Raw genomic sequence first — 21,006 nt, 5'->3', positions numbered from 1 at the left:
TGATGATGGGCTACACTCAAACACAAACTTTCTCCTCATTCATTATTGAACTTAATTTTGTCATTAAATCCTTCGTTATAAAAGTGATTCACATATACTCTTATTGTTATACAAATGTTAGACGAAGGGTATATGTGAGCTTCTTTTGCGATGGTAAGAGTATATGTGAGCTCCTTTTGCAACAGTAAGAGTATATCTGAGTCATTTATACAACAGTAGTACATATGTGATCACCTTCATAACGAGGGATATATGAGTTCTAAATGACCAAGTTGAAGGGTATAAGAGACGAAATCCATAACTGAAGTAATCCAAAAAGTAATACTACTAATTAAAAGCAATCAATTAGTTACCCTGTGTTTTCAAAATTTTATACTATGTGCTTTCCAGTTTGTAATATTATACAGTGTGTGTCCTCACCTAATCAAATTAAGGATGACACACTTTTAACTATAAACAACAGTATTTGAATTGCTTACTCTCGATCTATCTACACCTTTTGTATTTTACTTTTTCATTCTATTGGTGATAATGCAAAATCATACATGTTTGACTATACTAATATATTTCTTGTGTTAATAATCAAATGTTTAGATATTAAAATTGCAAATTGACCCTTTTAAATTAGAAAACAAGAGAAGAAATAACTTTTTGAGGTATCTGATATGAATTTTTGGATTATAAATTAAAATTCGATTTTATTTTTAAAAAATTTATCTGATCATCGTGTTTATATTGTAAATATGCAGTTATGAATAATTCAATTCACTAGAAATTAGATTCCAAATAGAAATACTTCAATCCTTTTCCTTTATTTGAAAGGAGGAAAAAAAAGATAAATCTCAATGAAAATGATTAAGATTGATAACATATAATATATTATAGAATACACAATTTTCCACAAAAAGGTTTCTTTTTACGATTGTAAATTTTGAATATTCAATTTGAATAAATTGTATTTTTTACTTGAATTAATAAATAGAATTGAAGTTATAATTAATGTCCCTGATAGGAATTGAAATAACTAACGATATGGAGATCAACCTTGTAGTGTATGTAACTACTACTAATCTTTGATAAAATAAAAAATATTATAAATAAAATTTGATACACAATACGATCGAGGAAAGTAACCTCAATCCTTGTTATTATTAGAAAAGTATACAATAGAGTAAATTATTAGGCGAGTTGAGATTGTTAATTGTTATAATCTGCCCTATAAATTAAAAAAAAAAAAAAACCTAAAATCAAATTAAAAAAATCCAACCTAATTTGAAATTATTTGAACTCAATTTAGATAATATTTTGTGCAATCAAAAAATTCAAACCAAATGGCCCGAACACATACCCCATGGACTTGGAAAAAGTCGATTTCTAATTAGATTCTTCGTGTCTTCCTCTTCTTTTCAACTTTTAATTTCAACGGACCACACCTCAAATCTCAATTTATTAAATGCTAGCTTTTCCATCCTATCACTTTATTTTCTTTATAAAATAAAATTACTACGAATTAATACATTTTAAAAAATAATTATTAATTTTAGTAATATTTTTTATTTATCATCATTTATAGCAATATTGTGATAAATTTATAATATGTAATAAAAGTAAATTACTCATGCCATATATTTGAATTATAATTGTTTTTGAAATATATTGTGTTTGTTTGGTAAAAAATGGTCACATTGTATTATAAGTGTATTAAAATGTGTGATAAATGCATTATTCATCATTAAAACTTGTATTATATGTGAATAATAAATTGTTCTTTGTAATATGTATTAAACTTGTATTATAAATGAATTAAAAGTGATCAAGTGAAAAAAATATCATTACTATAAATGGTAAATATTTTTTTTATTATAGCACATTTATGTAAGTTTCCCTATAAAAAAAATAGATAATTTACACGGAAAAGCATGTATATAATTTAATGGTGAAATGGTCCAACATATTCTTGTACTCGTACGAGTTTATATTCAGAACGTTTTTACTCTATATTTGATAAGAATCCTTATACGGTGAATTATATTTTCTTATATAAGACTCTAAATTTAATTCGACGATCTCTTAAATTTATTTGTACACTTTATTTAAACACTTAACTACAGTTATTCAATTGAATACCTAAGCAGATAAATAAACTATTCTTATTAAATAGTTTGATCTTCTTACACATCCATTACATAATCTTATATGTAAAAGAAATAGGAAAAACGAAATAAAATGATAACGATGGCATATAGTTAATCATTTTAATGACTGCAATCATTATACACTTTAAAAAAGTTTTTTTTTTTTCTTTTCAATAATGCTAAAAGTTGTAAATGAAGATTCCGTTATATCCCATATTTCTTCCAAATCAACCATACTAAGCTACTCCATTAATTTGATATGATACGAAAAGCACGCACCACATATACTAAAGTGCATGCAAATTCATCATCGATACAAAAATAATCTCTCACTTTCTTGCCCCCCTTTGGGATCCTATCCTAGGGAAAGGCAATTGGCTTCTATATCACGCATTGCACGCATGTTATATAGAATTTTTTATTTTAACATCTTTTAATAGTAAGTCTAGTGGCTCACCAATTAAAATAGGGCAACTTTCACGTATAGCAAATAAAAAATCCATACTTGTATGCTATAGTAAAGTTTACATAATTGCGCTTCATAGCAAACATAAAAATGTATCATTCACTATACATATACAATTGTATCATTCGCTGGCCTATTTCGCTGCAATTGTATAATTCGCTATCCTATTTCACTGTGATTGTATAATGCACAATTGTATAATTCGCTGCCTATTTCGCTGCAATATTTTTATAAAATTTGCTTTGAATACAGGTGAATCGAATTAAATATATGTATATTGCATAATTATAAGTGTATAGCAAGAAGATATATGTTTTTCTCTCACTTTATACAAAAACACAATATATACACTTTTGTTGTATAAAGCTAGAGAAAATTGTATTTCACTACAATTGTATAATTCGCAATTGTATAATTCGTTGGCCTTTTTCTCTGCAATATTTGAAGTAAAACGTTTGAAAATTGTATAATTAAGTGTATAACACGAAGATATATATTTTTGCATGTGTAAATACAATTTTCTCTCGCTTTATACAAAACAGAAACAGAATTTATACAATTATGTGTATAAAGCGAGAATGGAGAGTGGCGAGCGAGATTTTTGAGAGAGAGACGCCTGACAAACTTTAGCTAACGTTTGCTATGGAGCACAATTAAATCAAACCCTAGCTACTCTATTTATTTTAGGTTATTAGTTTGCTATTATATATAATTTTTCCATTAAAATACCGTGAAATTAGACATTTCCGTCTCAATTTATATGATTTATTCTTTTTGAATCAAGCTAAAAAGACTTGACATGATTTTATATTTAGTACTTAATAATTTTACTTTGAAATGGCAATTTTATCCGCAATGAATTGATTTTTAGTCGCTTAAACATTTGTGACTTATTTTGGATCATTTCTTTCTTAAACAATATGTCAAGTCAAACTACATATACTCATACTAATGATCACGACAGAAGTTCACTTAAAAGTCACTACTACCTTTAGCGGAAATTAATTAACGGCAATAATTTGATTGTCACTAAATATATATTTTTAGCAATAATTAAGACTCTTTGTATGTGTACCTAAAATCTTTAGCGACATTAGATCTAATAACATTGAAGATTGAACTAGTAGGGACAAAAACTTCAATACTCTGTATTAATGTGTCTATTTATTACCGCTAAAAGTTATTTTTATCGTAATGAGTTTAGGTGTTTTAGGCAACCATTAATAACTAAACAACTAACCTAATGACTTCAACAAAAAGTAAACAAAGGGAAAAAATTACTTTCCTTTGATATCATTGCACTTAATTAGTCAATACCCCATGCAAAAGTAGCCACTCAAAAGCAGCCAAAAGACAAAATAATTATAGACTTCTAATTCTAACACCACTTCTTGTATACTATATATAATAATAATAATAAACTCTTCATTTCATTTCCTTAGCATTGTAAGCTTGCCCTTTCTTTATTTTCTTGCTTTGCAGATGTCTCCAATTGATGTAAAATCCCCAAAACATTGTGAAGAAAAAGGGTTCAAAGTAGAAAAACTATTCCCAAAAAAGAAGTTATTCTTTTGCTTCTCTACAATTTCCCTCTCTATTCTATCATTCATCTTTCTTCTTTACCTCACACTTCATCCTACAAAACCAAATTTCACACTAAGAGAAGCTGATATTTATCAACTCAATCTCTCAGGTCCGCGCCAACTGCTTAACTCATCCATTCAACTCACCCTTGTATCGAAGAATCCAAATAAGAAAGTTGGAATCTACTACGATGAATTGCAAGTCTTTGCTTCTTATAAAGGACAACAAATTACTCTTCATACTTCTCTTCCTCCATTTTATCAAGGCCATGAAGATAGTAACTTTTTATCTGCTTTGTTGATTGGTAATGGATTGCCAGTGGATCCTTATTTTGGTTATGAGGTGCAACGTGATCAAATTGTTGGAAAATTGATTGTGAATTTGAAAGGAAGTGGTAGGTTAAGATGGAAAGTTGGAACTTGGGTTTCTGGCAAGTATAGGTTTAATGTTGATTGTGTTGCTATTATGCCTTTTGGATCTTCCTTGCCATCTGGTCCCCTTAGTTTTAGACAAGGAGCTCAATGTTCTACTACCCTTTGAATAATTAAAGCCCTTTATCAAATAGGGAGTTCATGTTTTGTAAATTATCTTATGATGAAAGATACTTGAGTATATATACTAAGCTTTAGCTATGTTCGAGATCCGCCCAAATTAATCGACGTTTGGTCTATTGTACACCATATATATATATATTTGCAACTTTTGTTATCATAACTTATATATTGATAAGAAATATGAAAGCTTTGTCAATTTCATGTCTTAAAAGGGTGTTAATGTTTATCTTGATTGTTTTAGGTGTAGATGGAATTAAAGATTATTTGTAAGTGGATGATCTAGCTAGAATAGATTGATATGACCCAATTAGATGAGTTAATACGGTAATGTATCCAATGCAGCATTCTTCTTTATGTTATTTAGTGGTTTTTTTTATATTATAAGACCTGTACATCTCTATTAAAAAAAAAATTACAGTTTAGATAAGCTACAATTAGTCTATAATTTGTACGTCCTAAAGGGGGTTTTAAAAAACTTAAAAGCGACAGGGTACTGTACATCTTTTTGTACTTGTATATTACGACTACTATTGGTTTTCGAAAAATTCTCTGGTTATAAAAAGACAACTACTAGGATGACAAAGGAAGACACTTGTGACCACAAAACATTGATTGATCTTTATATTGGTCTCTGTGCCAGCTCGCTATCGCATGGGTACCTCGGCTATTTTATTGGGTACTATTATTGCATCTCACAACTTTATTGACGCTAAGCCACAGCCTTGGGTGTTTGTTGCTTCATACTACAGTTTCAGACCCACATACTTTTAATTAAAACATCAAGATAATTAACTACACAAACGTTAAAGTTCAACGATGTAGTAACAAGGTAAGAGGAGGAGAGTGAATGTTGAAGGGTAACAATAATGTGTGAGAATTTGAGCATCCAACTAAAAACTTAATGCTCTTTATAAAACCATGTTAATGCACTAGTATATCTGATGAAAATGAAAGATTTTCTGATGTGAACTGAAGATAGGCTGGAAACTGGGTTCACGCAAAGAGAACGTGTTGACAAGAGCAGAGAAACAAGAAACTTGTTAGGTTAAGGAGTGTCTTTGGAGAGTAAGTTAGTGGCTTCATGAACTGAATTGAGACTGATCGCCAGAACTTCGGGAGTATTCAAAGTTAGTGGCTTAATGAACAGTGAAATTCAAGGACCTTGAGGGCTTTATTCAAATTGGCTTCTATGTTTCCGATCCTCTGCATGTTTTGTATCAGGGAGTAAAGAAATTTTTATATCATGAATGAAGAGAACTTGCTCCAAAGCACCACAAACACTAGGTAATCGTGGCATCTTCAGCAATGAGGATGTTCATGAGTTGGGTATTTTTGAACTTGATCACCACATTTTAAGGCCACTAGAGGCCACTACAGAACCCTAAACCCTAAAAATTGGTATCAATTACAGCAACTAAAAGGAATTTCAAAGGCCTAACTAATTTGAATTCTTTCATACACATTGCCAACATTATCTACTTTTATGCTAATTAAGCCACAAAACTAAATCCACAAAAGGCTGGTGACAAGGATTCTTTCTTTCCCTAATTCCAGCCTTTCTCCACCTCTATGGTGTTAACCATACCTCTCTCTCTAAGTAGGTAAATATTGCTAATACATGGAGTGCCCTACTCCACTTAGATACTAGGCTTACTGGCTTATGAGCTCGAATTTGTAAGTTGTGATGTAAGTCGCCCCAACCAATATTAGATGTAAAAGCATAGGAGTATCATCTATCCTATCACTCAACAGTGTTGACAGAATTAGACTCTAGTGTAGTTTTTTCTTTAAAGGCAACTAGAGGCCTACAGAACCATAAACCCTTAAATTGGTGTCAATTACAGAAACTAAACAGAATTTAAAAATCCTAACTAATTTAATTTAATCTTTTTTTTTGACAATTCATAAGTAGTATTCTTCAGCATTGAGGGAATGCTGGCCATCATCAAACTAACTAATTTCAAATTCTTTCATACGCATTGCCAACATTATCTACTTTTATGCTAATTAAGCCACTAAACTAAATCCACAAAAAGCTGGTGACAAAGGATTCTTTCTTTCCCATTTCTTTTCTCTCTAATTCCAGCCTTGCTCCACCTCTATGGTGTCCAACCATACCTCTTTCTCAAGTAGGTAAATATTGCTAATACGGTGTGCGCATACAAGCACATCTACCCTACTCCACTTAAATACCAGGCTTACCGGCATAGTTTGCATGGCGCAAGGCTTGAACTTGTGAGTTGTGATGTAAGTAACAAGTCCCTCATGAAGCTTACATTAGATGTAAAAGCATAGAAGTATCACTAATCCCATAATTCAACAGTGTCACCAGAAGTAGAGCACAATAATAATAGCAATAGTGTTTGAGATAGTTTATGCATGAATCAACAATTTCCATTTGGTACATGCATCAGCCCACCAAGACATGTAATCGAATAACTCAGACCACCAAAACTTGGGAAGATTAAAAGAAATAAACTAATCATGTTTGCCTCTGCATAACTTGAACTTTGGAACTGAGTTTTGGCTTTGATTCCTAAAACAAGGAGTGTCATTGAAATTAAAGCGCAGATATACCCCCCCCCCCCCCGGCTGCCTGAAGCTATAGCCAATTAGCCATCCCCTCAATTGGCAAGCTCAAAATGGAAGGTCATTACATTATTTGGCACCTAACCAAAATAAAATAAATGGTTTTGATGGTAAAGGATAACCTAACCAAAAGATTTAGACATCCAGATCAAGTGGTAGGAAACAAGGCTCACCCAGATATAACAAAGCAAACATGTGTATTTAAGATGTTAATTATCAAGTTATTCCTAGTTGGAAGCACCATAAGTATAATGTAATTGGATTTCAAATGTCATCCTGTCTCAGAAATCAGGACAATACAAGAAGCTCTCGCTGTTATAAAGATATAGACGCAGTAAATATTAAATCCTCAATACCTGGAATGAATATTAACAATGAATAGAAAGCTAACTCAAGCAATGTAACTGTATCTAAATATCCTATAGAAGTATAAAGACACTCAACCGCAAGTCTCTGGGAAGCCATCTTTATTATTGAACCATGTATATAGTAGTCAAAAATTCAATCTTGGAAGGACAAGAGCTCAAACTCACCGATCACAACGAATCAGCATCAACCCACTTCCAGTAATGCTTTTTACAGGAAACTGCACCATTTATGACCATCCTCTCACTAGAATCTCCATATTCATCAGTCTCTTCTGTGCAAAACTCCTCCTCAGGCAAACCATCCACTGCAGCCTCCACTGTATGCAACACATAACAAGCAGGCAATCCAGGATAAGACGCTGAAACCCTTTCCTCCACCTTCTTCGAATACGAATTGGGCAAAATCTTAACAATGCCATTCTCTCTGAGCTGACCGAAAGACCCACCAAGCACTGAACCAAGCTCTTCTTTCACAGCACGAAAAACCGCATCTTCAACTGTCTCGCCAGGTTTCATCTTCTCCGACAACGGCCGACATCTATGCCTAACAGCACCATCCGACAATTCTTGGTGCGATTCAACAAGGACCTTATTGTCTTTTCCAATAACCTTAACAACCATAACCTCAACAGTTCGAACCGGCGGCGTAGAATCAGCCAGCAAAGTCTCCCCTTCAGACAACTCAAGCCAGAGATTACTAACATTCTTGGTTCCCGGCTTGACACCCCAAGAAGCAAAAGAATCAGAAGGCATACGCGGCCTTAGCCAATCGGAGAGTGATTGGGGATTGGGGAAGTGATGAATAGGGTTACGAAGATTACTGGGAGATGGGTTTGACATAGTGGGAATTCTGAGAAATCTACGTGGGTTTAAAGGAAAAGAAACAAGAGGGGTAAATTTACGTAGAAGGGAAGTAGTAGGGTTTGAAGAAGAAAAGATAACGAAGAGAGAAAAGGCAGTGAAGATAACGTCAGGGAAGGAAGTGGGTTTCTTGTGGAGATGCGGCGGTTGTGGTGGCGTCGGCGGCTGAGAAGACATATCAAGTAGTTTCAGTGAATAAGATGAGGAATTGGTGAGGTTCCATTGATAGGATTGAAAGAGGAGGAGGAGGAATTTGAGGTTGGAAATGGGATCAAACACTCCACATTTCCTTTCCCAATTGGCTTCGAAAATCTCTTAAACTTTGACTTTTGTTTGTAGCCTCCTACACTATTTTGACTTTGACCATTTTATTTAAAAGGAACTATTCGAAATTAACTCATATATATAATTTTTAAAGATATTTGTTATCAAAGACATAAATGACGGGGTAGTTTTCATCACAAATACTCTCGAAAATTAATTTGATTAATTTTTAAAGTTAAATTAGATCATATTAATTTGATATTTTAAACAAAAAAATAAATATTCTAAACTATATATCTTAAAATGTTAGTCAAAATTTTTATAATTTGACTCTAAAAATAAAAATCATGACAAGCAATACCGGACGAAGAATATATAATTTAAGTATATATATGAGGTATTTTAAATAGTTCGAGGGCTACTTTGACCCTTTTCTGTTGAAAATTTATTGTTTTAAATTAAAGTTGTTAAAATGAAAAGACTAACGTTTTATATGTATTGTGTTGTAATGTATTATTTTAAGGAATATAATGATTAGGTAAATTATATTGTTTTTCGTCATCATATGATGTCATACTTGCAAAATTTTAACTATAAACTCACGGGAAAAAAAGGTTATAATATACGAGCAGAACTATTATGAAAAGGTAGAGTAAAAGAAAAACTAGGTAACTACACAATCATACAAAATTGATCATTCACAAAATGAGTTTTGACATTGTTATCTAACGATGAATTTAAACAATACAATAGAATTTAAGTGACATTCAAAACAAACATGGTATTTAAACTAACAATATAATACAAATTAAAAAGGAAAATATAACAAACAAATTGAAACGAAACTAATATTTTCTTAACAAAGGCGATATTTCCTTTCTTTGGTCTATTCATTTTTTTAACAAATAAAAAATGTTGAAATTTTTTAAAAATTCAGACTGAAATTTTACCAAAACTATATGTATTTTAAGGACTGTTTTGAGTTTTGGCATACCTACAACATATTTGTTTGAGAATTTTTAGCAGAAAAAAACTCAGTTTGGGGGGGTGGGGGGAATCCAACCAAGAAGTGTAAAATTCTACAACTTTCCTAGCTTCAAAATGTTCAAAAAAAAAATTTAAAAAAATAAACAATGATGCAAAGAGAATTTGGGAAGTTTAATAGAGAAACAGAGAGAAGCTTTTTACCTTTTTTGCAATTTTTTCATCTCAGGATGAGCAAGAAGTCCACATTCTAGGCCAATAGTTAATAAAAGATTCAGAACAGCTTTCAAGTTACTTAATATTGAAGAACAGTTAGGTAATATCTCAACACACACAGTTAACAAGTTTGCTTTATCATTTTCCACTACACTTGGTTTTCAAATTGATGCTTACTGCTTACTAGATAATAGAAAGAAAGAAAAAGTTCTAAACTGCAGATTTTATTTTTCCAAATGGTGCTACTGAAGTGCCTGAAAAAAAGTATAATCCCACCACCTTCATGACCAGAGGCAAAAGTTTTTGTATCTCTTACAAAGAAGGTAGAAAATCAAGTCTTCCAATAGTCCACACTGCAAATTCAAAGAGAAAATCACTTAAAACATTAGTAACAACAGATTTATGGCTATGTTCTTGCTTTGCAGTAATGAAGAAAAACTAAAATACACTGTCAAAGGAAATAAAGTAGCAGTTATGCTCTAAATCATAAAACAAAGACAGATACCAATCGGGAAATGAACTTTTTTTTACATCAAAATAAAGGATTACTCGTCTACCTCTATCACGTGTCAAGAAATGTGAATTCAAGCAGTCTGCACATATAATCTTCAACCAACATGACAATAAATTTTCTATCCCTTGAACATGTTGACCATTGAACTGTATTTCATTAGTTTTTGGGTCACTACAATTGATAAAGATGACTTTGAATTGGGTAAAGAAGAAAATCAGAGAGAGAAACAGTTTGAAGTTGATATCTCCCAAATGAGCAATGCAACACAATTAAGACTTCAATCAACCTAGCCACAGTAGATCCAACACATCTCTGTGAGCTACACATCAGAAATCCTCTTTGAGATTTGATAATAAAATCAGGAGAGAGAACAAGCTAAGAAAGAAAATTAAACTGTTTCTCTTTTTAAGCATTAAACTGAATTACCAAGATAAAACTCTTAATGAAACCAACGATTTCCAGTTTGGGCCTTCTAAACTAAAAATAATTCATTTATCTAACTTATATATTTTCCATGAAGTATAATCTATTTCTTAACAGATGAAAAGCTGAATTTTATACAAAAGGAAAAGATTATTGTTAAGCAATAAACAACCCTTGAGCCACAGAAGCTCCATGTAGAACAAATACAACTATAACAAGGATTAGAAACAGAAATCAGATCTCTCAAAGAACAAGATGATCCAGCAGTGCCCAAATGAAAATGAATCAGCATACTGCGTCACACAAAGTTGAATTTTTTGTTCAACATAAGATTGTAAGAGATGTTACTGCAGAAACTAATGTGCCATTGCAAGGGAACTTCTCAAATTATATTTCCTCTTGTAGTTCAAGGATTTTTCTGCAATCACAAAACCTACACTAGGGTGACAACTACTTTTACATTACCACGGAAACAACAATGAGGAGAACATTTAGTCCCACTTTAAGAAGTCAAAAGTTTTGACAGCATTTCACGAAAAAAGAAACATAAGCTCCAAGTCTTAAAACGGAATCTATGAAGGGCAGATGAAATTGTTTAGCCGTGTCCTATGCGACTTAACAAATAGTTTATACTTTTGACAGGACCACATCTAATGATATCATGTCACTCAAAGTACGGATAACATTATTAGTTCATGTGCTAACAGCAACCCAGTAACATATAAAGAAAACAATAATGCTACTAAATTTCATGCAGTCCATAAAACTTGATTTGAATAAGTTCATCAAACAAATTAAGCACAAATGTGCTTCAAAAGCCATCATTTTGAAGCTCATGGACTATTTAAGTGATTCCTAGTGTCTTGTAATCTTGATTTGTTATTTATTCTCATCTTAATTTATTTCTCCAGTATGTGCCTAAAATCTCCAACTTTTGTCATAATCATTCTATTTCTTGATTTTATAATTGGACACATCACATTCTCTAGTCTACTAAGTATGAAACTCGGCGCTATTAATAGATATGAAATCATCAAACAACCTCTGAATCATTTCATGGTTTTATCCTCACTTATCTGTCAACAATCTTATCCCTGTCATCATCATATCACCGAACAACTTTGAATCCTTTCATGGTTCTATCCACACTAATCTGCCAACAATCCTATGCATATCCTCAGCCCTCTAACAATAACAACAACAAATACACACAGTATAATTTCAACACCACAAGTGGAATTTGAAGAGGATGGTGTGTACGCAGCCTTACCCCTACCATGCAAAGGTATAGAAGAAGCAATGCTAAAAACAAAGAAGAGAATAATAGTAACGACAACGATATGATAAATGAAGCAGGAAACAATATGTAATACTGAAATATTCAACCTTTTAATATTGAACAAATTCCATTATTCACTATTTGTAAGAACATAAGAAAGCCCCACCAGTTTCTTTGAAGTTGACTAGCTATACAATCATCAAATATGAAAATCTTTCCAGAATAACTATAAATAGGAGTGTAAGTTAAGTGTTAAACTCTAAAGCAAATTTACCTTCAATAGGTTACACTAATCCATACAAATACACAAAGCCAGGGGTCTCCAGAAAACAATGTTGACATCATGTTTCAAAGAGTGATATTATCTTTGTTCTTCTATTCATAATGTTCAAGGACAATTGTCATTAATGTCATTTAAAGTCATATTACTTCATTAAAAAATGTCACCCAAAGCCATTTTAAGTGGAATTGTCCAGAGCATAAGCGGAGGATATATGTCTGATAATCGGACAACTGGTTGAGAAGTCACATTAACTAGTAACTATTCAAGTGTGTGTCTATTTTCTATGAGTTAAATTTCACATTTTGCATCACAATAAGGATTAATTTTCCTAACTCAACATATACAAGACAGATTTTATTTCTATACATGATAAGAATTGAGAACCACATCAATAAGTGAAACCACATAAACAGGATCCTGCATTCAATAGCTCATTAATACATTATCTACCAGACTTCCACAAGCAAGAATCAACCGGACTCAGAATTACTAAATCAGTTTTTCATGTTTTGTTCTATTGCCACACACAATAAGTTGTAAATGTATAACACGGTTGAGCAATCCAAAAAGGACATATAACAAAATTTAATCTCCAACCCCCTCCATCACAGATTAAAAGACATACTAAACTTCATCAATAACTTATTAATATATTATCTACCACAAGCAGAAATCAACAGGATTTCAGAATTACTGAATTAGCTTTTCCTATTTGTTTTTTTTAGCCGCATAATAAGTTGTACTATCTAAATGTATAACACGATCGAGCAGTCCAAAAAGGATGCACAATAACATCTAAGCTCTAACCCCTTTCCACCACAAATTAATAATTATAAAAAAGCTGTAGTAATTGTTGGCTTACAGGAAAAATTAAATCATCCAATTGCCTTATACATTAAGCAATTGCAGCTTGTTAGAAAACGCAATGGCAATCCAATCATGGTGCGCAGCAGACCACTGAATTTGATTAATCTCAGCTCCAGCAGAGTACATTGCCATAGGATCAATCCCATTAGGCCTTTCAACAGTTGGCAACTCCCAAATGAGCGCCTGCCCGTCATCCCCAGCCGAACAAATATGTCGCTGACTCTGTGGAGACCAAGCAATAGCATTAAAACTCACCTGATGCCTAGCCAACTCCACCAGAGGCCTTCCTGGAGAACTCATATCTAAAATCATAATCTTGTTGCTATCCGACATGACAGCCAGATATCTTAAGTTGTGCTTGTTCCAAGCCAGCTTCAACAACTGAGTGCCCGGTTCTGGACTCTCATAAATAATTGTAGTATAATCCTTCATCCTCAAATCAAAAATCCGAACTGACCCATCAGCAGAAACGGAAGCAAAAACCGCAGCTTCAGCCCAAGCTATATCGTAAACCTCTTTATCATGGGCTATAATTTGAGTTTCAAAAGCCCCTATTTCAACATCCCAGATGGTACAAGTAGTGTCTATACTGGAAGTACCAATTCTTCTGGGCTCCACATCATTCCAATCAAAAGACGTCAAAGGGGCAACGTATTCACCACTTTTATTCTTATTGAAAGTGACGAGGTCTTTAATAGAAGTATCGCGAACTTCCCAAAGACGGAGATAGTCACTGCAAGAGGCAAGAATGTCATTCGACTTGAGAGAATCAAAAGGATTAGGATGGAACATGAGCTTCGTAGGTGGATAAGGGTGTTCGAAACAGAGATTTGGAATAGGCTTAAGGGTTAGGTTATATGCATCGAAAGAGAGAATATCAACACAATTGTTGATCTCTTCGATAAAGCTGCCGATGGCAATTCGAGGGTGGCAATTGGGGAGGGAAGAAGTGAAGGAGGAAAAAGCCATGGCGTAGATGGGGTAAGATGAGTCATATGTAACGGAATTTCCAGATCGGAGATGAGATTTTTTACCGGATTTTTTTTCCATTTCAGAGAGGATAGATTGGGGAAAATTGGAGTTGAATTTATGTTTGTAGATGTGTTATGGGTTTGGTATTTAATTGGAATTGGAGAACATGTTACTGAGCTTACATGGTGTTCACTGGCAGTTCGCTCGAAGGGAAGAAAAGTTAGTGATCAGCAGAATTGACTAGCTTTCGCTTCCACAAGACGACAACAGATCAGTCTTTCGTGGCTATGAGTGATTTGATCTGGAAGCTTCAGTTCTTATTTTGGGCCCCCAGAAGAATTAATATTTTATTGGGCCATTTGATTTAATGTCCAATTTCATTAGTATCACTATTCAATTCATTTTGAGAATCACCTCTTTTCAAAAAGTGACATCACACAAAATCAAGAAACGAAAAATAAGAAACAGAGCTGCTACTACAGAAATATAATATAATGCCCAATAATATGGTCCAAGATGGCTCAAACAAAAGTGCATCAATAGGTTGCATCAAACAAAGTTATATAAGATTGTCAGAGTTGCAACTACAGAAACTAGTATCCAAATTTAGACTGAGCAGCTTCAATACATTACCAACGTCGGGTTCACCAACTATTGGGTAACGCCTAAACCTTACTCTTTTCCTTCTATCAACTGGTAACGGATTTCTAGATCCAATGCAACTAGCATAACAAAAAATGAAAGTATGAAAGTCTCTATGCTCAATCGAATAAGCTCCCACACCACATAATTGCAAAGGAACTCATTGAAACAACCCGGAATCGTATGACTTAAGCTAAAGTCCTACGTGAGGTCTAATAACTTAAAAAGGGTTAAAAATTGTAGACCTAATCTAATGCAATTATCTTAATTTGAAAATTTTAGAAGTAAAGCGTCAAGAAACGACCATGATGCCCGGAAACTAGCCTAGTTGAACTAGTGTGACGTAGGGCCTTGTAGTTGAGTTTTTGACTGTGGTATGGAGGTGAAATTGAGTATAAAGGGTTCCTACACCTATATGACATGTTTAGCGTCAAAGATTTGGGTACCGTACGACTCCCCGAGGACCACCCTAAGGGTCCTCAAGGAAGACCCAAACGTTGGCCAAGGAAGCTGCCAGGGCAGCAGGTTTTTGGAGCTGTTGGCGGCTTGCCGCATCTTGTCACTCAAAGGCCAAAAAAATTGGCCTGCGAAGCAGGCTTGACACAGAGTCCTCTCCCTCGAAAAATAATTCACGAGGCAGATTTCGAGGTGCCTGCGCATCGTGTAGAGGCTTCCCAGATTTGGTCGCGTCATTTTAAAGTCAAGTTGGACTTTTAGTTTGAAGTCCAAATAATGTAGGGGTGTTTTGGGTATTGGGGGGCATAATATATACGGTTTTAAGTCATCATACACCCATTCCCCAATCAAAAACACAATTACTCAATTAGAAATCAAAATTTCAAATCCCTCTTCTCTTTCAAATTCTCTCAAAATCTCCATCGAAGAAGAAACTTAGGGTTGAAGCTAGAGTCAAGAACAAAGGGGAATTTGCTTTAGGCTTGTTCTAAGAAGATACTCAAGGTATGTAAAGCTCTTCATCTACGGGTTCTTCCACCCATAGAGTCCCCCATATTTCCCTATTTTGTGAAGAAGAACCCCAAGGTTAGGTTGATTCCAATGCATGGGAATTACGTGGGTATGATTCCAAAGGGTTGGATTCTTCCCATATATGATTAAGTTGATGTTGATTCATGTGATTATGAAGGATTTATGTTGAATTCATGATTAACCCTAAATTCTAGATTATGTGGGTTTAGGCTTTGAATGAGAAATTGATTATTCATGATAGATTCTCTTGAATTGTTCATATGTAAAATAGAATTATGAAATCATCAATTAAACTAGATGTGTGCATGTATAATAGAAAGTGAATTGAATGGATTAGAATTGGGACTTTATGATGAAGTATGCTTAGAATATTGGCTTATGACTAAGGCTTAGAACTAATGTGTCTTAAAATTAAACTAGTATGGGGATCATGAAGTAAAGTTTGAATGTAGGGCTTGAAGTCATAATGTTGATCACTAGGGCTTATAGAATGAGTCTAATATGATGAGTAGCTTGCATGTAGTAGAATGTGAAAGTTAATCACCTAAAATGAATCATGCTTGTTGTAATAGAATAGCTTGAGGTTAAGTCTTATGGTTCCCTCATAAATAGTTGAATTATGTAGCTTGGGATGGTAGATCTCATGGTAGCTTGGGATAGTGTATGCCATGATAGCTTGGGATTGAGAAAGTAAGCTCTGTCATGTTTAGCTTGGTCTTGCATTTAGTATAATGCTTGTTCATGGTAATTTGCATTAGTAGTAGGCAAGGTAGCCTAGAATGGAGGATCGATACTCTCCTAGGGTTAGCTTGAAGTAGCATGACTAGAGCATCTTCATGGAAGCTTGATTTGGTTAGGCCAAGACCACTTCATGGTAGCTTAGGATTGAGATATTCACTCTCCTAAGGATAGCTTAGGGTTAAGGACTTATGCTCCCCTACGGATAGCTTACATCTACATGAATGGTTGCATGGTGGTTGGGTTGATATTCTTATATCCTTCCTTTCTTAGCTTGGATTGTATTTTATGATGTTTTCTATGGTAGTGGGTCTATTATGTTATTATGCTAAGCTTAACAGACTAGAATGAAAAATAAATTAGCACAGATTAGGTTAGCCTAAAGAAGTACTTAGTATGAAGGGTAGTATGGGATGTCATTCATACATGGCACAAGTATGACTTGAAGCTACTTATGAAATGACCTCCTTATGTGATGTATGACTAGCTTGGATAGTTGCTTTAGTTGTCATGACATGATTGACCTAGGTTGGTAGTTCCTTGTCAATAGGAAGTAGGTCTAAGATGACACCTAAAGATGGTTAATATGAATGGAGTGACTTCAAGATATGCTTAGTGTGTGTGGTATTATGGGGCACCTCACATGCATTGCACAAGTGTGCCTTGAGGTGGCTTAGGGGTATAGTACTCTTATAATTTGTGGACTTAAGTCTTGAATATGAGGGTGAATTATGATCAAGAAGGACCAAAAAGAAGTACTTAGCCTAGGTGATACTACCTTGGCCTTGCACAAGTATACCTGGAAGTGGCTTGGGAAGTAGTTCACTTGTCTAGGAGAGACTCAAGGATAAGTATGATATTATGTAAGTACTATGTTGATTTATTATGATATGATATTCATGCTATGATTATGTTATTGTCTCTTATGATTATGTCTTATATTGACCAACCCTTTGAGATATCTTATGTTTTATATGTTAGCTTTCATGCTTAGTACCTTTGTACTAACGCATATTGCCTACATTTCTAACCAAATATAGGAGCCTTTGGAAGATTTGAGTGCTTGGAGGCTAGGTTCCTAAGTTTGGAGAAGATTGAAGATTGATAAGTCATCATAGCATTCGAGGACAAACCCCTATGTTCCGTTATGTCTTCTATTATGTTTCAGACTTTTGTGGGTTGCGTCCCAAAGACATTATTACTCATGTATTCGTAGATGGTTGTGAGATACATGTTAAAAAGACTTCCGTTATTATGAAATGATTTCCGTACTATGTTTAAAGAGAACTTTTAAATTCCCTCCATTTTTATATGAAGTTATGTAATAAATACTATGAGCTTGTATAAGACCTCTTCAAAGTCGAATATGCTACGTCACGACTTACGGGTGCCCTCGGGTCGTGACACTCATATAGTTACAATTTTTCTCCTAAAGCTGAAAATTTTCCTGTAATCGCAGAACTTAAACTACGGTAACAATACTTCTACAGCACCATGGAAACACATATAAGGAGAATAGCTAGCCCAATAAAAGAAGAAAAAAAGTTCGACAACATTTCACGAAAAAGAATATCAGTTTCAAGTCTTAAAACAGAATATATGAAGGGCGCTAAAACTGTTTAACGACGTCCTATACAACTTAAACCAATAATTTTCACATTCCACGTGACACTCCATAATATCATTACTAGATACCACTAGACCACGTCTAATGGTGTCTTGTCACTCAAAGAACACTCCATGATAACATTACTAGTTCACGTGCTAGCAAAAACCCAATAACATATAAAAAAACAATCCTGCTACTAACTTTGGTGCAGTCCATAACACTTATTTGAATAAGTTCAACAAGCAAATTAATCATAAATGTGCTTCAAAGCCATTAATTTAAAGTATGTCGACTATGTAAGTAATTCTTTGAGTTTTTAACCTGTATTTATTTATTTATTTATTCTCATCTTAATTTATTTTCTCTCCAGCATGTGCCTAAAATATCCAACGTTTGTCATAATCATTCTATCTCTTGATTTTATCAATTCTTTCTGAAACTCAATATGTAACTTGGGATGTCAAACTCAATGCTATTAAGTATTAATATATGTTGCTCATACTCTTAAAAAATGTCGATGGGAGCGTGTTGGATCCTCCAGAAAAAGTGTCTTTTTGAAGGATCCAACACGAGTGCGTAAACATTTTTGGAGAGTTCAAGCAACTTAGCTATTAATAGATATGACATCAGCAAAAAAACCTTGAAATCCTTTCCAGGTTATTCCCACACTAATCTGCCAACAATCCTATGCCCATCGTCAGCCATAATAATGACATACCCTATGTAATTGTGGGATCTGGGGAGGGTGGTGTGTCCCCTACCTTGTGAAGGTAGAGATGTTATTTCTTGTAGACCCTTGGCTCAAGTAAAACATATAAAAAAAAACAAGTGAAAATACAATAGCAAAGAATCCATGAAGAAGAGAACAGTAGCAACGACAAATAATACGATGACAATGTAAACAACACGGAATACTAAAATCTTTATCCCTTTAATACTGATCCAATTCCACTATTCACAATTTGCAGCAATATAAGAAAACCCCACAAGTTCCTCTTGAAGTTGACTAGCTATACATTTATCAAATTGGTAATTTGTCTTAGAATAACTACAAATAGAAGTATAAGTTGAGGGTCAAAATCTAAAGCATGTTGAATTTGCAGCCAATAGGTTACCACTGATCCATACAAGTATACAAAGTAGGGGGTCTCTGGAAAACAATGCTGACATTATGTTCCAAAGCATGTACAACTGTTGTTCTTCTATTAATCATGTGGAAGCACAATTGACATTAATATCATTAAAAGCCATATTACTTGGTAAAAAAAATGTTGCATAAGCAAAGGCTATATATGTTTGATGATCTAACACAATTGGCTAATAAGTCGCATTAACTAGTAGCTAGTTCAACCATGCTTCAAGTTTCTGCGAGTTAAATTTCACATCTTGCATTACGGTTTAAGTTAATTTCCCATACTCAATAGCTACAATATAAATTTTATTTCTATACGTGATAAAAATAAGGAACTACATCAATAAATCTACATAAACAGGCATCCTTCATTCAATAACTCATTAATACATTATCTACTATAAGTAAGAATTAGCAGGATCTCAAAATTACTAAATCAGCTTTCCTGTTTTGTTATATGGTCACAGACAATAAGTTGTAACTATCTAGATGTATAACAGGGTTGAGAAGTCCAAAAAGGACACACCCACGTATTAAAGAGATATTAAAGCAGTAGTAGTTGTTGTCTTACAGGAAAAATTCAATCATCCAATCGCCTTATACTTTAAGCAGCTGCAACTTGTTAGAAAACGCAATGGCAATCCAACCACGTTGTGCACCACTGAATTTAATTAATCTCAGCTCCAACAGAGTATATTGGCATAGGATCAACCCCATTAGGCCTTGGCGCCTTGCAACAGTTGGCAACTCCTAAATGAGAGTCAGCCCGTCAGCCCCAGCAGAACAAATATGTCTACAACTCTGTGGAGCCCAAGCAATAGCATTCACACTCGCCTGATGCCTTTCCAACTCTGCCACAGGCATTGCTGGGGACCTAATATCTAAATTAAAATCTTATTGTTGTCCATCAATATGGTAGTCATGTATCTCAAATCTTGCTTCTTCCAAGCCAACCTCAGTTTCCAACCCCAGCTTCACCCCAAGCTATATCGAAAACCTCTTTGTCATGAGGTATCAGTTGGGTTTCCACAACCCCTTTCTCAACATCCCAGATGGTACAAGTAGTGTCTATAGTAGAAGTACCAATTCTTCTCGGCTCCACCTCCTTCCAATCAAAAGACGTTAAAGGGGTACAATATTCACTAGTTGTACTGTTACTGAGAGTGAAAAGGGGTTCAATAGAAGTTTCACTAACATCCCATAGACGGAGGAAGAAGCAAGAATTTCATTAGTCTTGAGAGAAGCAGAAGGAATAGAATGGAGCATGAGACTCGTAGGCAGATAAGGGTGTTCAAAAGAGAGATTTGGAACAGGCTTAAGGGTTAGGATATCTTCATCGAAGGACATAATATCGACACAATTATTTAACACTTCGATAAAGTTCCAGACGGCAAGTAGATAGGATAGGAAGAGTCATATGTAACCGAATTTTCCGACCGGAGATGCGATCGATTCTTGACTTGAATTCTCCATTTTTAGTGGAGATGAATGAAATGGAAGTTTGTGCGTTATGCGTTTGGTGACAAAATTGGAAAACAT

The 21,006-nt window shown here is 34.0% G+C and overlaps 3 protein-coding genes, 1 long non-coding RNA gene and 1 pseudogene across 4 annotated transcripts; 2 read left to right on the top strand and 3 right to left on the bottom strand.

Annotated features, from left to right (window-relative positions):
* The first annotated feature begins 3,982 nt into the window (after positions 1–3,982).
* On the top strand, positions 3,983–4,950 carry LOC101250578 (NDR1/HIN1-like protein 26). The gene has a single exon (XM_004234977.5). It carries the CDS (start codon positions 4,084–4,086, stop codon positions 4,723–4,725), a length of 642 nt encoding a protein of 213 aa, XP_004235025.1. The 5' UTR covers positions 3,983–4,083; the 3' UTR covers positions 4,726–4,950.
* Positions 4,951–7,571: 2,621 nt separating this feature from the next.
* On the bottom strand, positions 7,572–9,973 carry LOC101250872 (uncharacterized). Its single transcript, XM_004234978.5, has one exon. The coding sequence runs from the start codon at positions 8,732–8,734 to the stop codon at positions 7,865–7,867; it is 870 nt and encodes a 289-aa protein (XP_004235026.1). The 5' UTR covers positions 8,735–9,973; the 3' UTR covers positions 7,572–7,864.
* A 105-nt stretch (positions 9,974–10,078) lies between these two features.
* LOC101251160 (protein TRANSPARENT TESTA GLABRA 1) lies at positions 10,079–15,820 on the bottom strand. The gene is made up of 2 exons (XM_004234979.5): positions 13,383–15,820; positions 10,079–10,374 (listed from the first exon to the last, which is right to left on the bottom strand). The coding sequence occupies exon 1, from the start codon at positions 14,435–14,437 to the stop codon at positions 13,409–13,411; it is 1,029 nt and encodes a 342-aa protein (XP_004235027.1). The 5' UTR covers positions 14,438–15,820; the 3' UTR covers positions 10,079–10,374; positions 13,383–13,408.
* On the bottom strand, positions 10,079–21,006 carry LOC112940067 (protein TRANSPARENT TESTA GLABRA 1-like; annotated as a pseudogene).
* On the top strand, positions 15,874–18,868 carry LOC112941080 (uncharacterized). Its single transcript, XR_003246008.2, has 2 exons — positions 15,874–15,961; positions 17,767–18,868. It is a non-coding gene; the product is annotated as an uncharacterized lncRNA (long non-coding RNA).

Source organism: Solanum lycopersicum, chromosome 3 (assembly GCF_036512215.1).
Source record: "Solanum lycopersicum chromosome 3, SLM_r2.1".
In the NCBI taxonomy this organism is placed as follows: domain Eukaryota; kingdom Viridiplantae; phylum Streptophyta; class Magnoliopsida; order Solanales; family Solanaceae; genus Solanum; species Solanum lycopersicum.
The sequence above is the reverse complement of the archived record's forward strand: the minus strand, read 5'-3'. Positions and strand labels throughout refer to the sequence as shown.